The sequence below is a fragment of the Ursus arctos genome, unplaced genomic scaffold, assembly GCF_023065955.2.
Source record: "Ursus arctos isolate Adak ecotype North America unplaced genomic scaffold, UrsArc2.0 scaffold_18, whole genome shotgun sequence".
Taxonomy (NCBI): Eukaryota; Metazoa; Chordata; class Mammalia; order Carnivora; family Ursidae; genus Ursus; species Ursus arctos.
Window position 1 is genome coordinate 29,269,547 of NW_026622852.1, and position 19,729 is coordinate 29,289,275.

The 19,729-nt window shown below is 45.5% G+C and overlaps 1 protein-coding gene across 1 annotated transcript in view; it reads right to left on the bottom strand.

The window, feature by feature from the left end:
- GABBR2 (gamma-aminobutyric acid type B receptor subunit 2) overlaps window positions 1-19,729 on the bottom strand; it is a 336,894-nt gene that overhangs the window by 185,309 nt on the left and 131,856 nt on the right. The window contains exon 3 of the mRNA XM_048223257.2: window positions 16,854-17,024. Within this exon, the coding sequence (XP_048079214.1) occupies window positions 16,854-17,024 (171 nt within the window). The remainder of the gene's footprint in view (window positions 1-16,853; window positions 17,025-19,729) is intronic.

The window sequence follows — 19,729 nt, forward strand, 5'->3', positions numbered from 1 at the left end:
ATCAGACGTCATCACAACACTGATGTAATGTCTAGAGAGGTTTATGGAAGAAGATTATGATCATAAAAATCTATATTTCCTAGCAGAAGCAACAGAGAGAAACTGAGATCTGTGGAAGACCAAGGTAGGTATAAAGCCCATACGGTCTTCCTGACAAAGATGACTCAAAGTTGTATTCATGCCGTGGAGAGACAAAGAGAAAGATCCGTCAATAGAGACTGGAGCCATATAAACATGGATCTGAATCTTAAAATCATAGTTACTATAACACAGTTTTAAAATAAAATCAATAGCTCAAATAACAACTGAAAAAGAATATCCACAATGTAAAGAATAAGGTCAAATAAAAACTCAAATTATAACAACACAAAATTAGAGGTGATGAGGGATGGGCAGTAAATAGAAGTGCTAATTTCTGTAGCTAACATATATATTGCATCATTATGTTTTATACTGTATTTTATGTACTTAGAGAAGTAGAAACCTAATATTTTAAACTGAAAATGCAATTATGGACAGTCTCATTATAATGAAGATGGCATACCGTTTAGCTAAATGTATAGGATTTGGCTAAAGCTGTAATCAAAGACAAATTTATTGGCTTATATACAGTTGATAGGGGCGCCTGGGTGGCATAGCAGTTAAGCGTCTGCCTTCGGCTCAGGGCGTGATCCCGGCGTTATGGGATCGAGCCCCACATCAGGCTCTTCCGCTATGAGCCTGCTTCTTCCTCTCCCACTCCCCCTGCTTGTGTTCCCTATCTGGCTGGCTGTCTCTATCTCTGTCGAATAAATAAATAAAATCTTTAAAAAAAAAAGAAAAAAAATAAATACAGTTGATAGCAACTAAAAAAGTGTAAGAAATAAGTGTGTGAATCAAGAAACTAGGATGGCAAAACAAGCAAACATAAAGTGGGAAGGTATTCATAAGGATAAAAGCAGGAAACAAACAAATTAGAAAGTACGTAAATAGAAGCAGAGCCAATAAAAATCCAGGTTATGGTTCCTTGGGTTAAAAAAACAAGGTAACAGGATCTTTCACTGAAGATTTAACTTCTGTTTTTTTGCTCTATGTTCTTTAGTGAGAGAGAGCTCTGGCACACTTGCTTATGTCTGGTAGGAGGAGTACTCTTTAAAGGGGAGGCAAATGGATCCCCCAGAATTAACCAAGGCGTCTGCTCCAAGGAGGATAGCCTCTACTCTGCTGCAAAAGACATGAGGACCATTTAGGGGCAGGTTTCTAAAAGAGACCCTCTCCGACTCTTGGGGATGTGGCTATCAGAGAAGAAAAAGCCAATAGAGGTTCTGGATCCATGCGAGCAAAACGAGCAGATCACTCCTGACAAAGTGTTCCTGCCTCCTGGGAGGAGCTCCATATGGACGTGAAAAAGCAGTGGGTGGAAAGTTGTAAGCTGGGAACCTAGTGAGGAGCTTGAGGATGCATGGAAGTTTGTCCAGGGACCCAGATCAGTGGCAGTCACCAGTGTGACCAGTGTCGACTCAAGTGGCGGCAGGCAGCAAGGGCTGCAGAGTGCAGGCTTGCCCAGCTTGGTGACGGAAATACCACCAGGGTGACTGGCCATGTTGGAGGAGGGTGACACTTTGAGAGGCAAGATGCTGACCCTGACAAATCTGGGGGCAGATGGCGTACTTGATTCAGGTTTAATTTAATTTGGAAAAATAAGAAATGGGACCGTTTTTTGCATGCTGAATTGAAGATGGTAATATCAGTTAAATCAATAAAATAAGCCAACAAGCTAGTTTAATCAAGGGGAAGAGTGGAAAAACAGATCTGTAATGAGAAAGAGCATATGACAAAAGACACCGAAATGAAAAATAATGCTACTCAAATATACGCTAATACATTTGAAAATCTCAAGGAAATGGACTCTTTTCTGGAAAATGTAAGTTGCTAACATCCACACAAGAAGTATAAACCTGATCAAGAAGCTAGGCAGAAGCCACAAAGATGACTTGTGTAGAGGGTAAGGCAGGGGATGCAGAATCCTAGATGATTTCATAGATTCCTTTTTTGATTTTCAAGGAGCAGCTAGTTTGTAGATTCTAAAAACTATTTCAGGGCATCCAAAAGGATGGGAAGCTTTCTAATTCACACTGTAAAACTAGAATAGCTCCATCAACTAAACCTGATTAGAGATGGCATGATTGGAGTAAAATATAAACTAAAGAAAAAAGCCTAAGTAATTAAATTCATTAAAAGAATAATGCAGCATAACAAAGACAGGTTTATTTCAGGAATGCTAACATGGTTTAATGTAACTGTGGATTTATCCAATTTATCCAACTACCTAGTCAACTCCACCATCTGGATACCCAGTAGGCATATCTAAACTAACTGTTGAGTTCCTTCTCTAAAACTTGCTCCTCCACATTCTTCCTTAAGTTAATAAAAAGTAATCATTCCTTTCAGTTGCCCATATCAAAAACTTGGCACCACCCTTGGTGCCTCACTTTTTTCACATCACACATGCATTCCATCAAGAAATCTACTCTGTCAGCTATACTGTCAAAAATGATCCAGAATCTGATTGGTTCTCATTATCTCGTCTAAGTCACCATCTTCTACTCAGCAGCCAGGGTGATCCTTTTAAAATGTAAGAGATCAAATCTTTCTTTTTAAACCACTTAGTGAAGAAATAATAGGCTTTTCAACAAACAGTGATACAACAACTGGACAGCTTCACACCAAAGAATGCAGTCGGACCCCTACCTCACACCCTATATAAAAATCAACTCAAAATGGACCAAAGACGTAAATGTAAGAGCTACAACTATAACACTCTCAGAAGGAAACACAGGTTTAAGTCTTCATGACTTTGGATTAGGCAATGGTTTCTTAAACATGACACCAAAACATGAGAAACAAAAGAATAAAAACCAGAAGATTGGACTTCACCAAAATTGAGAACTTTTGCGCAAAGAACACATTAAGAAAGTGCAAAGACAGGATGGGAGAAAATATTTGTAAACCATATCTGACAGGTTTAGTATCTATGTAAAGAACTCTTATAACCCAATAGCAAAAGAACAAACAACACAATTAAAAACTGGACAAAAGATTTAATAGGCATTCCTCCAAAGAAGATATATTAATAAGTTAGGCACAAAATGCCACATATTTTAGGATTCCTTTTTTTTAAGTTTTATTGAGATAGACTTATTGACTTATACAAGTTGACACTGTATAAGTTTAACATATACAACATAATGATTTGACATATGTAGACTTTGCAAAATGATCACCACCACAAGTTCACCTCACATAATTATAATTTTTTTCCTTGTGATGAGAATTTTAAAGACCTATTCTCTTTAGCATCTTTCAAATACACAATATGGTGTATATATATATATATATATATATATATATGTATATATATACACACACACACACACACACACACATAATAGTCACCATGCTGTACACTATATTCCCAGAATTCATTTATCTTATAACTGGAAGTTTGTACCTTTTGATCATTTTTCACCCGTTTCCTCTACTTCCCACCCCTAGGATTCCATTTCTATGAAATGTCTATTATAGGCCAATCCATAAATCTAAAAAGTGGATATGCAGCTGTTGGGCTGGAATGAAGGGGAAATGAGTGACTGTTAATGGATACGGGATTTCTTTTGGGGGTGATAAAAAATATTCTGGAATTAGATAGGAGATATTGTATACATACCAAAAACCACTTAATTGTACATTTTAAAATGGTTAAAATGGTGGATTTTATGTTATGTGAAATTTTTCCCAATTAAAAAAAAAATACTCAGTAGATTCTCAGCTGACTCAAAGTCCTCAAAAATGTCTTGTAGGGGCTGGAAATCGGCCCCCCTTCCCGCAAAACCCAGCTCTACTCCCTCTCACCCACTCTGTTCCAGCCATAATGGGCTCTGTGATGTGGATGCAGCACCACCAGCATCAGGACCTTTGCACATGTTGTTCTCTCTGTCTGGAACGCTCTTCTCACAGATATCCTATGACTTGCCGCTCACGGCCTTCAGGTGTTTGCTCAAATGTCACCTTATCTTTGAAGCTCTCCTGGATGTCACTCTACCCCACATGGCACAACCTACCCCCTTTACCCTACTTCATTTTTCTCCTAGCACTTATTACCTGACGTATTATGGATTTATTTGCTGATTGTTTTTATCATCTGTCTCCGCACACTAGAATACGAGCTCCTTGAGGGCAGGGACTTTGTTTCACTTATGATTGTGTCACAGTGCCTAGAACAGTGCCCAGCACACGCCAGGCACTCCATAAATATAGTTCAAATGAATGAATGCATTACAGAACGAACACATGGAAACTGAGGACTATAATTTGTCACGCTAATAGAGGAAAGAAAAAAATGCAGAGCTATTGATAGAGATTCCAAAAAGATATCTGATTTCTTCAGCATGTGTATCTGGTCAAACACTGAATAAATAGACCTAAAACATCCCTTAACGTGATGAGGAATATCTGTTCTTCTAACAGACATCATCCCTTACAAACAGAATTCTCATTAAAGTCAAGAACAAGAAAAGAATATCCACTATTATCACTATTTTTAAATATAACTTGAAGATGTTTAGTGAATAAGGCATTAATAATAACGATACTAATAACTAATATATATTGGGTGCTTTTTTGGTCACTGTTCTAAGTCCTAAGTGCCCTATATGTATTAATTATTTTACTACAACAGCCGAGGTAATGTGAGTATATCTCCATTATGAGGGACAAGGAAAAATTAAATGTTTTGCCCAAGGTCACACAGCAGGAAAGGAGCTGAGCTAGAATCAGAGAGCCCGGCAGTCTTTCTGTTCTGACCACCGTGTGGTACCACCTCAATAAAAAATCATGAAGATAAAGATGCTGTAACACTGGAAAACAGAAAGCACATTTATTCTCCTTCCATATGGTATTGTGGTCTACCTAGAAAACCCAAGGGAATTAAGTGAAGAAAAACTACCAGAAGTGATAAGAATTCAATATGGCCAGTCAAAATATGTAGATACACTGATCGACAGAGTTCCTCTATTCCAGCAACAACAACTTAATATTAAGGAAAATAGATCCCATTTCCCTAAAGCAGTAATTGAAAATAAGCCTGACGTGAAATGGAGAGGATCTGTGTGAAGAAAATGACAAAAGTTCGCTGAGGACCTAATTAAAATTTTTCAATGGAGAGAAGTTCTATGTTCATGAATGGATAGACTCAGTATTATAAAGATGTCAAATGTCCCCAAATGAATTCTGGAGTCACTAAAATTAAAATAAAAATACCTATTGCATTTTTGGAAACTTCTAAAAATTAAATTGGTGACTATAAGGGCATTGTGACAAAAGAAGGAAGGGGCGCATATTACATTGTATTCTACAAGAATAATATTTCAAACATGGGGATGCCAATTCCAGAGTAAAGAGATCAATGGGACAAAATGAAACAAGAACCCAAGAACAGTCCTACACTGCACCATCCAATATGGTGGCCACTCACCACCTTGGTTCCTGAGAACTTGACATGGCTAGTGTCACATGCTGAAATGATAATATTTTGGATATACTGCCTTCAATAACATATATTATGAAAATTAACTTTACCTGTATCTTTTTTTCCTTTTTAAAATGTGGCTACTAGAAAAACTTAAAATCACAGATGTGGCTTGCATTATATTTCTATTATACAGAACTGGTCTCAAGTATAAAAAAAGGTAGTATATTATTTTCTAAAGATAAAAATTAGCATAGGCATTTTACTTTATTTTTTATTTCTTCAAGTTTTTATTTGAAATCTAGTTAGCATACAGTGTAATAATAGTTTCAGGAGTAGAATTTAGTGATTCATCACTTACATACAACACCCATGCTCATCACAAGTGCCCTCCTTAATACCCATCTCCCATTTAAACCATCCCCCCCTGCCCAGCATAGGCATTTTTAAAAAAGATTTTATTTATTTATTTGAGAGAGAACGAGAGAGTGAGAGAGCACAAGCAGGGGGAGTGGCAGAGGGAGAGGGAGAAGCTGGCTACCCATTGAGCAGGGAGTCCGATGTGGGTCTCGATTCTAGGACCCTGGGATCATGAGCCAAGCCAAAGGCAGACGCTTAACCAACTGAGCCACCCAGGTGCCCCCCAGCATAGGCATTTTAAATGAGTCAGGGGAAGATCTATTAATGAAATATTGGAAGAATTATGGAGTGACTATGGGGGCAGGAGAAATACAAGTTTGATATTTCAGGTCGTATGCTGAAATTTCAGATAAATTGGAAAATGAAATAATAAAAGTACTAGAAGAAAATGTAAGTGAGTATTTACAACAATTTGGGGGATGAGAAGAGCATGCCAAGCCCAAATGAAAAATGAAAAAAAAATGATCTTGATAAAATTTGACTATATAAAATACTAAAGTTTTCAATATTGTCACGTAACATAAAAAACACAATTGAATGTCACATGAAACATGAGGAGATATCTGCAACCAATGTGACAAATCCTTACCTTATAAAGAGCTCTTATAAATCAGTAAGAAAAAGAACACTCCAATAGGAAAATGTGCCAATTACATGAACAGCCAATTTACAAAAGGAGAAACAGAAATGAGAAAGATTCCTAGTAAAAAAGAAATTCAATCTTAGTAGTAATCAAAGAAATGCAAATTAAAATAGCAATTGCCAAGGATCAAAAAAGAATAATATATAATGTTGGCAATGAGTGCTGTCATATACCGCTATGCAACTCTAAATTGGTATGATCTTTCTGGAGGACAATTTGGCAACGTGTACAAAAGGTTCCAAAATGTGCTCACGCTATTTCTAGGAATTTATCGTCAGAAACTAATCAGAGATGTTCACACAAAAATACAAGTATGAGTTTCCTGCATTGTTGTTTGTAATCAGGAGAGATTGGCAACCATCTCCTAGTTTAATAGCGAGAGCTTCCTTGAGGACTTATCACATACCCGTTGGGTAGAATTTTTTCAACAGCTACTGGAAGAAACTTCCAACAGAGAATATACATCTACCTCCTGTCCCATCCTCAATTCCTCAAAATGGCAAAGATTTCTCAAGAAAAATATCCATAAGAGCTCTGGAAAGCAATAAAGAAGACTATCAGTGGGCAGAATATTTGCAGAACTCTTGGAAGACAGGAAGTAAGGGAACAGACTGTAGGATACATAGGACTGGGGGAAGCTGTCCAAAACACACAGGACTGTGGCTGAGGCAGGGTAGCTCCTGGGGTCACCAGGCCCAGTGGCCAAGCTGTTATGAGTCACAGTGACAGAGAATACCTGCTGGACTGGAAGTGCATTGCCACTGGACTGCTAAGTTAAAGAAGCTGTTTCTATTGGAAGAACGTGTACTGGTTTCTACATATTCACTCATAAGCACTGAGTGAATCATATGCATAGGCTATTGATGTTAACAATGACCTTTCAGTTATGGCTGACTTTTTTAATCTTCCTTTTTGCTCTTCTGGGTTTTCCAAGTTTTCTGCACTGAGTACATATCGATATTACAGTTAGAAAACAACAGATGCGTATTTTTAAATAAAGAAACTAAAGAATGAAAACAAAGAGAACTTGAAATTTTTCTGTAAGAACATAACTACAATCTTATTAGTTTTCTTTTGAGTTACTGCAGCAACGTCCTGGCTGGTTTCCCAGACTCTGGTCAGCTGAAGATTGCTACCATCTCTTACTCCCTCCTTAAAAGCCCTCCATGGCTCCCTACTGCTGATGTTCAAGTCCAAATGTAGAGGCATGAAGGGCCTTCACCATTCTTCCTTCCTCCCAGCCCATTCTTCACTTCTCCCATTACACACTGAAGGTTCCACACACCTTCCAACTCCACTCCTTTGCTCCTGTTGCCCTGGCACTATCCAACCCTGGCAGGTGGGCCTTGGGGGGAAAACCACAGCCAGAAGGTACCAGAATAGCCCTGGGGACCTGCACACTCCCACAGGCCCTGTCAGCCAAGAGGTCCAGCCAAAACAAAGCATCCTGGGATACTTCAGCAGGAGCAGGTGTGGAAGGACAGAGCTGGGCTTTGAGATTCGGAATCCGAGAAAATAATAAAAATTTAATGTGGAATCCCATGACAAAAACTGCAGGGGACTGCAAGGAGCTCTCCTTGACACGAGTTGGTTGGCCTATACATCCACCTCCTTGCTTCTGTGGTGGCGGTTGGGGTGGGGATTCTGGCCCTGGCTGGTGGTCTCCTCTCTACAAGGGTGGGCACAAACCTGGGTTTACACCTCCACCCGCCACCTCATGGCTGTAAGACCTTGGCAAAATGACTTTATCCTTCCTGAGTCTACAAAACAGAGCTTGCCCCATGCTGGGTGACTGAATGTCATCACCTGCACGCAATCCCCCCACCACCCCCTAAATGGCAGAGATGATGTTATAATTCCATTTTCCCACCCCAAAAGTTCTGCTTCATGGTGCTAAAGTCATGGTTTGGGAACCAGGCCCAGGGACTGCATAGGAGGCCCTAGGAAGTGTCCCTGGTGAGGACTCTGAGGTCGCTGTGGATGGCAGGACCCCCCCCCCCCCACCTCCCACCCAGAGACCTCTAGGATCTCTTTCTGGGCCCTCATTCACCCCTGTGCTCCAGGATCCACGTGGCCTGGGAGGGGGTGTATTTACCTGCTATCACAGCCCTGGTGAGCGGAAAGGCTTGTACTCTCCCCAGCCCAGGATGAGCCCTGAGTTTGGCACTGCATTCCCACAGCCAAGCCTCCCGTCCTCTCTAAGCAGGGTGCAGGGCAACTCCTTTCCTGTAAGAGTTGGGCTGTGTGCAGAAGGGTGCTCAGCTCTGGGGACCCTTCTAGAAAAGTGGAGTGTTAGGGAGGAAGAATCCGCGACCCCAGGGTCTTCCTGCCCCAGCACGGATGGGGCAGCCATCGCCTCCATGTTCCGCAGTAGAGGGAGGAGCGCTCCTCCTGAGGGCAGAAGCTCTGAGGCAGACCAAGGGCATCCAGGCGGGACATGTACTTTCTCTTCAGAAGTCTTAGTCCCTACAGCCACCCCTGGACAGAGAACCCCGAGTGCCCTCCCAGGTGTGTGCACGCTGCCACAGAACACTGCCACGGGGATGATAGAAGCCCTGCAAACCACAGGCCCTGACTGGTGATGGTTCTCACGCATGTGGGGTCTCCCCACTCCACAGGGATGGGCACAGCAGAGCACCTGTGGGAGGGCTGAACCCTCCCCAGGGGCACTTGCAGGAAGGAACGAGTGTTGCTTGAACCCTAGAGTCTGTCCCATGGAGCTTTCAGCCTCAGAAGGCTGAAGGTCTTCAAGTTCAGTCCCTGACCTTGACCTTCTCCCACTGCATAACTGCACTAGACCAGGGTTGCAAGGAAAAACCTACGACTACCAGTACCAGCAAAGCCAGTACTACCCTCCACCCTTCACCCCCTGCCATCTCGTAAATGAACAGGCAGCCAGATGGGTTTCATCCAACCTGGTGGTCCCCAAGCTTCAGTTCTTCCTGTACCGCCTTAGAGGTCATTTCACCACCTAAGGGAGCCACCCAGGTGCCTGCTAGCTTAGTTTTTTCCTTTGAACAGCCTCAATTTGTAAATGAAGTTTCCATTCTCAATGATAACATCGATGAAGTGCAGTTTTGATGAGCTAGTCATCTTTCCCCCCTGGTAGATAATAACATAAACAGTCAGCTATTAAAATTGTACAGAAGTCATATCATATATACACACACCCTGGGAAATAATGCCCCCCCCACCTGCCGAAGAGGCCGCCACAAACAGCTGTGTTGTGTGGGCAGGTGGATATGGGGCCAGACCCTCTGGCTGGCCTGCAGGCCAGGTCCCTCCCAGAGCTGGAGGTAAGGGCCCAGAGAAGGAGAGGACATATCTTGCCTAGGGGCTGACAGCCAATCACCTAAAAGCATTAGCGAGTTTTCAGATAAAAGTTGGGGCACAGGATGGGGCACTAGGACCATCAGGATTAGAGTCTGGTCTGTCAGGAGTCCCCTCCTGCCTCCTACTGATGGAAGAGCTGCGCTGTGTGGGCGGCCCAGGTGATCCTGCAGCCTGGAGGGAGGCCAAGGACCAGAGCAGAGGTGCCTCAGGCCTTCCAGCATGCCTGGCCCTTGTCTCAGATAAAGTAGGCCTAGGAGCACAGGGGCCTCAGCTGAAGGCTGCCCATTCCTCCAAGACAGGGGTTTGAAAATTCCAGCACACTGGGCTCCACCCAAAGTGTCTGATTCAGGGTGGCCCGGGGTGGGGGGGAGGCTCTCAAATCTGCTTTTCTAACAAGTTCCCAGGTGACAATGACATAAGGCTGCTGGTCTAAGACTGTACTTTGAGAACCACTGTTTTAGAGGATGCGATTACCTGACCCTGGTAAGACAGGATTCTAAGGTGTCGACCACTCAGAATGACCATCTTGGGACGACAGAGCCAAGAAAAATAACTCAGACACAAACTACAACGTGTGCATTCCAATGCTCAACATCGTTGCCACGCAGAAGCAACCACGAGGCAGATCCCTGGCCACTGCTGGTTCCAGTGGCTGGCCCAGAACATTCCAGTGAGATCTCTGGAAGAATCTCCACCACTAAACAATGCCACATCCAAAAAAAGACCCAGCTGAGAAATGACAGAATCGCTTGCCTGCGTTCTGTGGGTGTGTGACTTGCTGACTGCGCCAGCTCCTCCCTTCCCTACAGCCCCTGAGACTCAAGTTAGGGGCAGGGGTCTCTCTGAACCCCTCTCACCCCATCTCACCATCCTGGGTGCAGGCAGACTGAGGGCCACAGAGGGGAAATCACTGCATTTGCCCTCTGGCCCACTGGATTAGAGACTCACTGGCTGAAAGCCCTGCTGAGCATTCAGCATTGTGTCAGGCAGCATGCAGGGTGAGGGGACAGAGAGCTCAACTTGGCTTTTGTCCACAGGGGCTTGCTGGCCAGTGGTGCTGGGTGCTGGGCAAAGAAGCAGATGGTGGATCATGCCGCACTGGGCTAGGAGCAGGTACGGAGAGAAGCCTAGGGTGGAGGAAGGTGTGGGGAGCACGCAGAGAGCACGTGTCATCCAGCCTGGGGAGGAAGGTTGGCCAGGTGTGGGGGAGGACGTTCCTGCAGAGAGAAGCCAGCGTGGAGGTGTGGCTGCAGGAGAGGGGGAGGTGACTGGAGGTGACAGAGGAGGAGGTCTCAGGGGACCATGGAGGAGCTCTGCAGCCAGACCAAGGAGTTCTTTCCCGCTTAGAGCAGCAGAGAAGGACTGATGCCTACTAAGGTTGGCTCCTGGATTAGAAGCAAGCACAGGGGTCCTGTTCTTCCCTACAGGTGTGTCCCGCAGGCCAGGCGACTGCTCCATAAGACAAAGCAGTAACTTTAGAGGAGGTGACCAGAGACCTCCTGGGTGGGGCAGCTGGCAACTTAGAAAACCTGGAAGACTTCAAAGGGCCAGGCAGGGCTGCGGAGGGCCGGCGGCTTCAGGAGGAGGAACTCTGCAGATGGTGCCCTTTCGGTGCTGGACAGATCAAGGGCCTCTGAAGATCCCACCCCTCGGGGGAGGTCTCTGGTATGCAAAGGTCAGCCCCAGAAGTCCTGAGATCACTGAGGACCAGTGGCAGGTCAGGGAGCCTCAGAGCCTGCCTGGAGGGCGAGGAGGAAGGGAAGCCATACTGCCACACAGCTGGGCTCCTAAGCGGGGGCAGTCGCAGGCTAAGGAGCCAGATTCGAGATGATCATAAAAATAACAGCCACCTTTGCATGGTGCTTCTTAGGAGCCAGGCACTTCTCTCAGCACTTTAAGTTTCTCAACACAGTTAATCCTCACCACCACCCTAGAAGTTAGGTCCTGTTATTAGCCCCATTTTCAAGATGAAGGAATTGAAGCACAAACAGGGAAAGTAATTCTCATGGCCACACCCCTGGGAGTGGCAGGAACAGGGTCAAAGACCAGACCTCCCCGGGTCCTCATCACAAATTCTTTGAGCTCAGAGAGATTGTCGAGGTCAACTGGCCCCACTCCCTTATCTTACAGAAGGGGAAACTGAGGCCTGGAGAGACTGATTCCTCTAAGGGTACTTAGCTGGCTAGTTGCAGCATGTAACTGGGAACTTAAAGAATAACTTGGGGAAGATGGTTTTGTAGACCACAGGACCTGAAACTTGGGGGGAGAGGCCCAAATACCCCTGCTGCCGTCTGCCGGTTGCCCAGGCAGCCCTGCTCACGCCTTCATCTGTACCCCAAGCCTTGCCTCCACCCTGTGTCTGCCATGCCCACACAGATGTCATGCAGCACTCTGGTCTCTCACCTCCTCGTCCCCAGTTCCAGTGACATCTACCTCCACTCCCCTTCAGCCATTCCCACAATTCCCACAGAGCCGGGGCCTGGCCCCTCAATCCAGACATCCTTCCTCCAGTTCTGACCATGCCTCCCACCCTTCCAGCTCCGTCAAGCTTCCCAGAGACTTCCAGAGCTCCACTTCCTCCAAGCCCACGGGCCATCTGTCTGCTCATCCTTCTCCATCCTGGGCCCCATGGAGCTCCCACTCAGCAGCACCCTCAATTTTCATCACCCACCCCCACCGTTGTCTTCCACCTGACAGAGCCCGGGCGCTGGGCCAAGGCCACCCTCCACCTTCTCCACCCTGCTGCACCGTCACTGTCACCACACCTGCTGAGGGCGGTCAGGCTACCTGAGGACCAGGGCTACTCTGACAGCAACAGCCCCGCCACAAGAGGGCGCCATTTCCCCACCCTGAATTCCTGACGGCACCGACTCCGAACTACATTCACATTGAGGGCTCGTCAAAACCACCTGCAGAACTCGCACAGGGTCAAAGGCCAGGGTCATCGGATGTAACGAGATTGGTCTGGGGGCTGACCCGGGCATCAGGATTTCAAAAGCTCCCCGGGTGATTCTAAAATGTGCCGTATCCGCATGGGGCAATAGTACTCAGCTGAATGAAGAAATGAACTACTGATGCTGGCTCCAAGGACGAGCCTCAGAAACACGCGAAACAAAGCAGAGAGACACAGAAAAGGACATGCCATAGCATGCTACTGACGTGAACTTTCCCAAACAGGCAACTGTAGGGAGCAAGTAAACAAACCTGGGGCTGGGGGTGGGCCTGACTGCCAATGAGTGCAAGGGAATCTGTGGAGTGATGGGCATGCTCTAACACAGGGCTGTGACGGTGACATAACCTCATCAATTTCCTGAAAACAACTGAGCTGTACACTAAGCATGGAGGGACTCTATGGTACACCAATTATATCCCCGTAAAGCTGTTAAAAGTGGGGTGGGGGGAACCCAACATATTAAAAAAAAATACCCTGGTGATTCCAATGAGCAGCCAGAGTCCAGAACCCAGCAGAGGAGGCCCAAGGCCATGTCCATTCCTCCCTGGCCTCCCTGGCACAGGGCCCGTGCCTTCACACACCCCAGCAAACCACAGGCCCCATTATTATTGAGTGAAGGGATAGGCATTCCTGGAATCATAGATCATAGGAGCAGAGGATGTCCATTTAATGAGCACTTACTATGCCAAGGTCTTTCATTTTCTCGTTCTAACTCTCTCATCTCTGAGTCCCTATGAGGTCGGGATAAATATCCCCATTTTACGCAAAGGAACTCAACGTCACAGAGATAGGGTGTATTGCTCATGGCTGCACTGCCCTTGCCTGGCAGAGCTGGGCCTAGGGATCAGCCTGCTTGATCCAAATTCTTCCCTTTTCTCTCATCTCATTTAGATCTTGGCTCTAGAGAGGGCAGGGTCAAAGCAAGCGCTACCTTTCCAGCCGCTGGTGTCCACTAGGGACCCTTGTTTGTCTCAGCAGCAGCTCCAGATCCTATACATCCAAGTCAACAAGGGGAAGGAAGTTGTCTGGGCCCACGCAGCCCTTGCTGGGCAAAGTGAGGTCTGGAGACCGGCCCATCTGATCGAAGTTCCAGGGAGCCTCTGGGCACCATACTCTAGGTGGGACGGCTCTCCATACACAGGAGCAGCCGGCCCCAAGGTGGGATGGCTCTCAGCCCTGCACCCCTTTCAGTCCCAATGTAATAAGCTTCTGGGATTAAGCTTCTGCCCCATCCCCTGCCCAGCCCCCTCCAACTTCAGGATTGCTTTCACTTGACGATCCTTCCAGTGCACCAGTTTGGAACAAAAGTGCTTGACGCTGCTGATCGACCAATTTCATAAAAGGAATCCAGTTTCCCTCACACTCATGAAAAGCTGTTAGCCTCTGGCGAGCTTCCAGAGCCTGCACTCCAGCGATGCAGCCCAGACATCAGGAGAAGGGTGCCAAAACCCTTGGGCACACAGAGGAGTCAGCTGGGCTAAGAGATTTAAATCGAGAGGGGTCCTTGCCAGCAATGCCACCAAGCAACATCCTGTCCTCAGAGAAGAGGTTTCCCGCTGAGATGCCCTGAAACCGCAGCTGAGGGCCCTAACACAGCCGTGTAGGGATGGAGATGTGGTCCTAGACTGTCGATACTCGACCCCAGTGAGGACAGCGTAACGGAGAAGGCAGTGGAAGGTCAGGCGGGCAGCCTTGGGTGGGCTGGAGGAGGTCCATCGCCCTCTGCAAATTTCAGTTTCCTTATCTGTAAAATGGGAGCATAACCCCTCCCTACAAGGCTGCTGGCTGTGAGTGTTTGGGTATCTATAAAGCATCAACCAAGTCAGGACTAAAATTTATCTTCTTTAAACCAAGGCTTTGGGGGTATTTCTAACCTCCAAAGTTAGAAGCAGTTCCCATGTGACAACAGAAGTTAGGATGGACAGAAGGAGCAATGGGAAACCTGCACTGGGAATCGGGATCCCGGGATTCAGTCCCAACTTTTCTGTGAACAATCCCTCATGACTTCAGAGGTGCTTTGAAACCCAGAACTCTGTCCCTTCCCATCTCTGGGCCTCGGTTTTTCACTTCTATACAATGAGGAGGTTGGGGGAGGTGTCCCTAAAGGCCCCTCACACTCTGACCGCCAAAGACTGTTGGAAACAAGCAGATCTCTCCAAATCACAGCAGAGTCCAGTGTCAATGGGGCCACAGGACTGGGTGTCCCCACCTCACCATCAACCTGTCTGACATGCATTTTAGAGCACCGGCCACTGCCGTAAAGAAGTCCTCCAGCCAAAGCCTCTGCAGTGTTCGGCAATGAGTCACTGCCACTGCAGGTCACGTTTCCTTCATGCCTCTCCCTAGGGACTGAGTAACAGAGAGGTGGGAAGATGAGCACCAGCCTTGCCTGGGAAAAGCCTGCCTTATTTGGGGCCAAACACTTCTGCTTTTTAAGCACCTCCAAAACATCCCTGTCTGTGCATGAACTTTAGTTTACAGAGCTCTTTCAAATCCATGACTGATTTTGGCAAGAACTGCAGGGAAGGCATGGGAAGGGCTACTGTCCCCATTTTACAGGGGAGGAAACCACAGCTCAGAGAAGTGAGGTGACTTCACCAAGGTCGTACACCAATGTATGGAGTGAGCTGGGCTCTTCCCATGGGAGAGGTGGGGCAGAGGTGGAGCCTCAGAGAATAAGTGTGAAGCTGCAGTGGAAACAGGTGTGATGACTCCCAGTCCTGCTCTGCCCCCATTCCTGGACACATACTTCCCCTGCTGCACCAGGGACCAGCCCTCTGAGAGTCCTCCCGCCGAGGTCCGCCCAGACACCTGACTCCCACATTGTCTCCCCACGCGGCTCTTGGTGTTTTCTCTTGGGCTGCTGAGCACATGTGCAATGGCTTGTCTTGTTGGGACGCTCCGAGTAGCCACAGCACACGTAGGAGAGAAAAGGAGAGTAGGAGCTCCAAGGAGAATGGGATAAAAGGCAAGAGATCATTTCGCACTCATCCAAGTAGGGAAAACTTTTCAAACATTGCTAATATCCACTGTTAGTAAAGCAGTGTGGACATGGGGATTTACAAACACTGTTGTGGGACTAGGATTCAGAACAGCCTTCCTGGAGGTCAGTTTGTTGCGATATTTTAAATGACTCAATAATTTCGCTTCTAGAAATCTATTGAGAAGACACACACCGAGGCAGGAAGATGCTGGCTGTGATAGCAAAAAGCTGTACACATTCAACAAATTACCACCTATCCATCTGACAGAACACCATGACCCATTAATAGGAATGTGGTCTATCAAGATCGCTGAGATCCACAGTAAAGTGAGAAAACCAAAATATATAGTATGAAGTCATTTGGGTTTAAACAAATATACAGAAAAAGTTCTGGGCAGATGAACAATAAACAGAAAGCAAGGGTTCACTTTGGAGAGAAAGTGGGATTTAGGGGGAATCGGGCAAAGCAATGCTTTTATTTTTTTATTATCTATACTCAACTTTTTTTCTTTTTTTGGCAAAAACAAAACAAACACCACGTATGATGTATGCGTGTAAACCATGAAAATAAACCACCAGATAAAACCCTAAGCAAACCCACCAATTTGCGGTGACACTGGAGCCTTGGTTCCAAGCCAGCCCCTCCCCAAACTTCCCTCATGGTAGACACGCTCTTGGAGGCACATCATGATTTTAAGTGGTCATTCGGCATCAGTAACAAGGACAGCAAACCCACAGGGGCAGTCAGGGAATGAGCCGCAGGATTTGGCCAAGAGGCATGACAGAAGGGAAGGTTTCGCTCCTGAGCTACGGAGAGGGACGTGTTCACCTGTCCCGTGCACAAATTCCTCACCCGCCAGCTCTATTTTGTCCATGGTGTTTCAGCTCTGAGCCTGCTCCTAAAAGCGTGCTTAAAGGTCCTGTGACGTGACCCATCCCGGATGAAGCCATCTGGCCCCCTGGCAGGGGACAAGAGTGACAGGCAGGTGTGAACACGCCCTCCCAGCACACGTACCTCGGAGAACCTCTGTACATCTTGGGTCAGCGTGCCCACTCGCCTCCACTGGTAATGCTGGAGCAACTTGAGGATGGCGGGATTCACCGCATTATCTGATGGGACGGTCCGAAAGAAGTAAGGGTATTTCTTCTTATCAGCTAGGACGGGCGTGGTTGCAGCGAAGGAAAGCTGGAAAACACAAGGGACATCATCTTTACTGGTGGGCTTCATGGCTGCGTGCCTAGGACCTTTCCAAACAGAAAAGAGACACTGAGCTTGATGTGGGGCGCAAACACATGGGGCAAGACATTTTTTAAGCCCTTTGGTGTGAAAGTGATACATTATAATGGAATAGAAAGTTTTAAAAAATGCAAAATAAGGAGAAAGGAGGAAAAACATGTACCAATAATTTACTCCTTGCCAATGAGCCACCATTAACGCAGTTTATTTCCTTCTGGTCCTTTTTCCATGCTCAGTGATTTTTTAAAAAAGAGATTCTTGAGATCATTCTACGTACACAATTGACCCCCCCCTTAACATTATCCTACAAGCCTTGAAACCATCTTGTTAGAAAAATCTCCTTGCAAACATTTTAATAGCTGCATAATACTCCAGCATATGAACATACCATAATTTACTGAATCATCTCTAATTTGGGGGCATCTAGACTGTTTGCAATTTGTCATTATTGTCATATTATTCTACAAGCATCTTTGTGCAGAGCATCTTTTCCCCACATTGTAGGCTATTTCTGTAGGATAGAATCCGTGATATAAAATTTCCCACATAAAGGAGATGAGCTTTTAAAGACTTAATACTTATTTCCCCCCAAAATTATGTCAATTTACACACCCACTAGCCAGGTATAATTAGAGGGCCAATTTCAACCACAGTCTTACTAACAGAGAGAAAGAAAACATTTCTCTATATAATCTTACAATGGTTTATCACTAAAAAAAGAGAATCATATTGCATTCATGGGTTATGCATAATGTTGAGCTTATTTCCACGGGCTCGTTAACTAGTAGCGTGTTCTATTTTAGGAGCTGCTTTGTCATGCCCTTTGTTTATTTTTGAGTGGTATTCTAATGCTTTTCTTACTGAGTCTAATGAAGACTTTTTTATAAGGACAGCATCCAAACTCAGACTATTGCAGTTACGGCAAATATCCCAGCTTATCTGCTTCTATGTTTGTGTGTGTGTGTGTGTGTGTGTGTGTGTGTGTGTGTGTGTGTGTGTTTTAATTTACACTCAGTAGTCAAATCTGTCTATCTTCCTCTTCAGTATTCCTTCTCTTTAAGTGCAAGTTACTAAATTGGATTTTAATTATCTGTCCTCCAAGGCCCAGCTTAAATGTCACCTCCTCTGTAGCATTTCCTCTGATCTCTGTTCTCCCTGTCCCCTGGCCTCGCCCACAGAAGGTGCTTATCACCCTTTTTGATCTTTGCTGTGTGCCGGTGGAAACATGGTATCTTACTGCACTTCTAATTTGCATTTACCTTATTATAAGCGAGGTTGAACACCTCTTCCTATGCTCAAGAACAATCTGCAGTTTGTTCTGGAAACTGTTCATATCCTTTACCTGTTTTCCAACTTGACTCACTTTTTCTTATCAGTTGGTAAAAGTGATCTTTCTTATTAATGAAACTGGCCCTTGGCAATAGAAGTTGCTAATTTCCCCCCTAGTTTGTACCTTTTCTTTTCATGTTTCTTATAGTGTCGTCTTCCATATAGACCCTTTTTAAAAAATGTGGTTGAATTTATCAATTTTTTCCCTTTTATGTCCTCAGGTTTTGTGTCGTATTTAGAAAGGCCTTTCCCCCACTGAGACTATTAAACAATTCCTCCATGGTTTCTTTCAGACGGTCATCTCCCCTCTCTCCTTCCCTCTGTTCCTCTTTTCCTTCCTCCCAACCTCCCTCCCTCCCTCCTTCCCTTCCTTCTTTTTCCTTCCTTCTTTTGTTTCATGTAAACCCTTAACCCAGAGAGGGCACAGCTAAAGCAAGCTCACTCTGTCACCACCAGCTTTCTCCCTGAGCCTGTGCTCTCCCAGCAGCAGTTCTAGACCTAATACATCCCATAGTCCAATTTCAGCATCCAGAGAAGTAATATACGGGTGCCCTCAGGCCCCAGCTGAAGATACTTTTTATTGTCTCTCCTGTCACCTGGGGAGGCGCTCCTTCTTTTCCTCCCTAAGACTCTCACAGAGTGAGGCAGCAGAGACCTTGTCCCTCTTCCTGGTCTGGCTCAGAGAGTAGACAGCCACTCCCTAGGACCCCTGCATCTCTTGTGTCCAATCAGCAACCTCAACACATCCCATCTTTTGGAGATGAACACAAAATATCCCATCAGCTGTCACTTGGAGCTAGAGAGTACCTGTAGGAACCAACTTCTAAGATCCTCACAGAGAGAGGGACATCATCCCAAGACTTAAAGGTCAAGGGTAGAATGACTGTTTAGAAAAATTCTGAGTAGAAGAAGGACCAATGGGAAGAAGAACATACAAAGAAGAAAATCTCAGCTGGACACACTGAGGAACAATGGCATTCAGAGTTGGCCAGCAATTCAAGTAGTGAGATCCCTGCATCTGGAGGTATGCAAATGGAGGCTGAACCATGACCTAGTGAGAATACAGAGGAGCTCCAAAGTGTCTGTGAGCTCCTCAAAAATTACATGAAAAGGTTGTGTGGGCTGGCAGGTACATTTTGGCATGCACATTTTTCTGAAAAGAAGATCCACACTTTCCAACAGGTTCATCAAGAGGGTCCTATAACCCAAAAAAGGTCAGTAACCCTGCCTGCAGGTGATATTGGGGTCCCAGAATGAGTACAAGAAATACATGCTCTTTGGAGTCCCCTTGAACGTAGTGTCTGTGATTCTTCTCTCAAAATTAA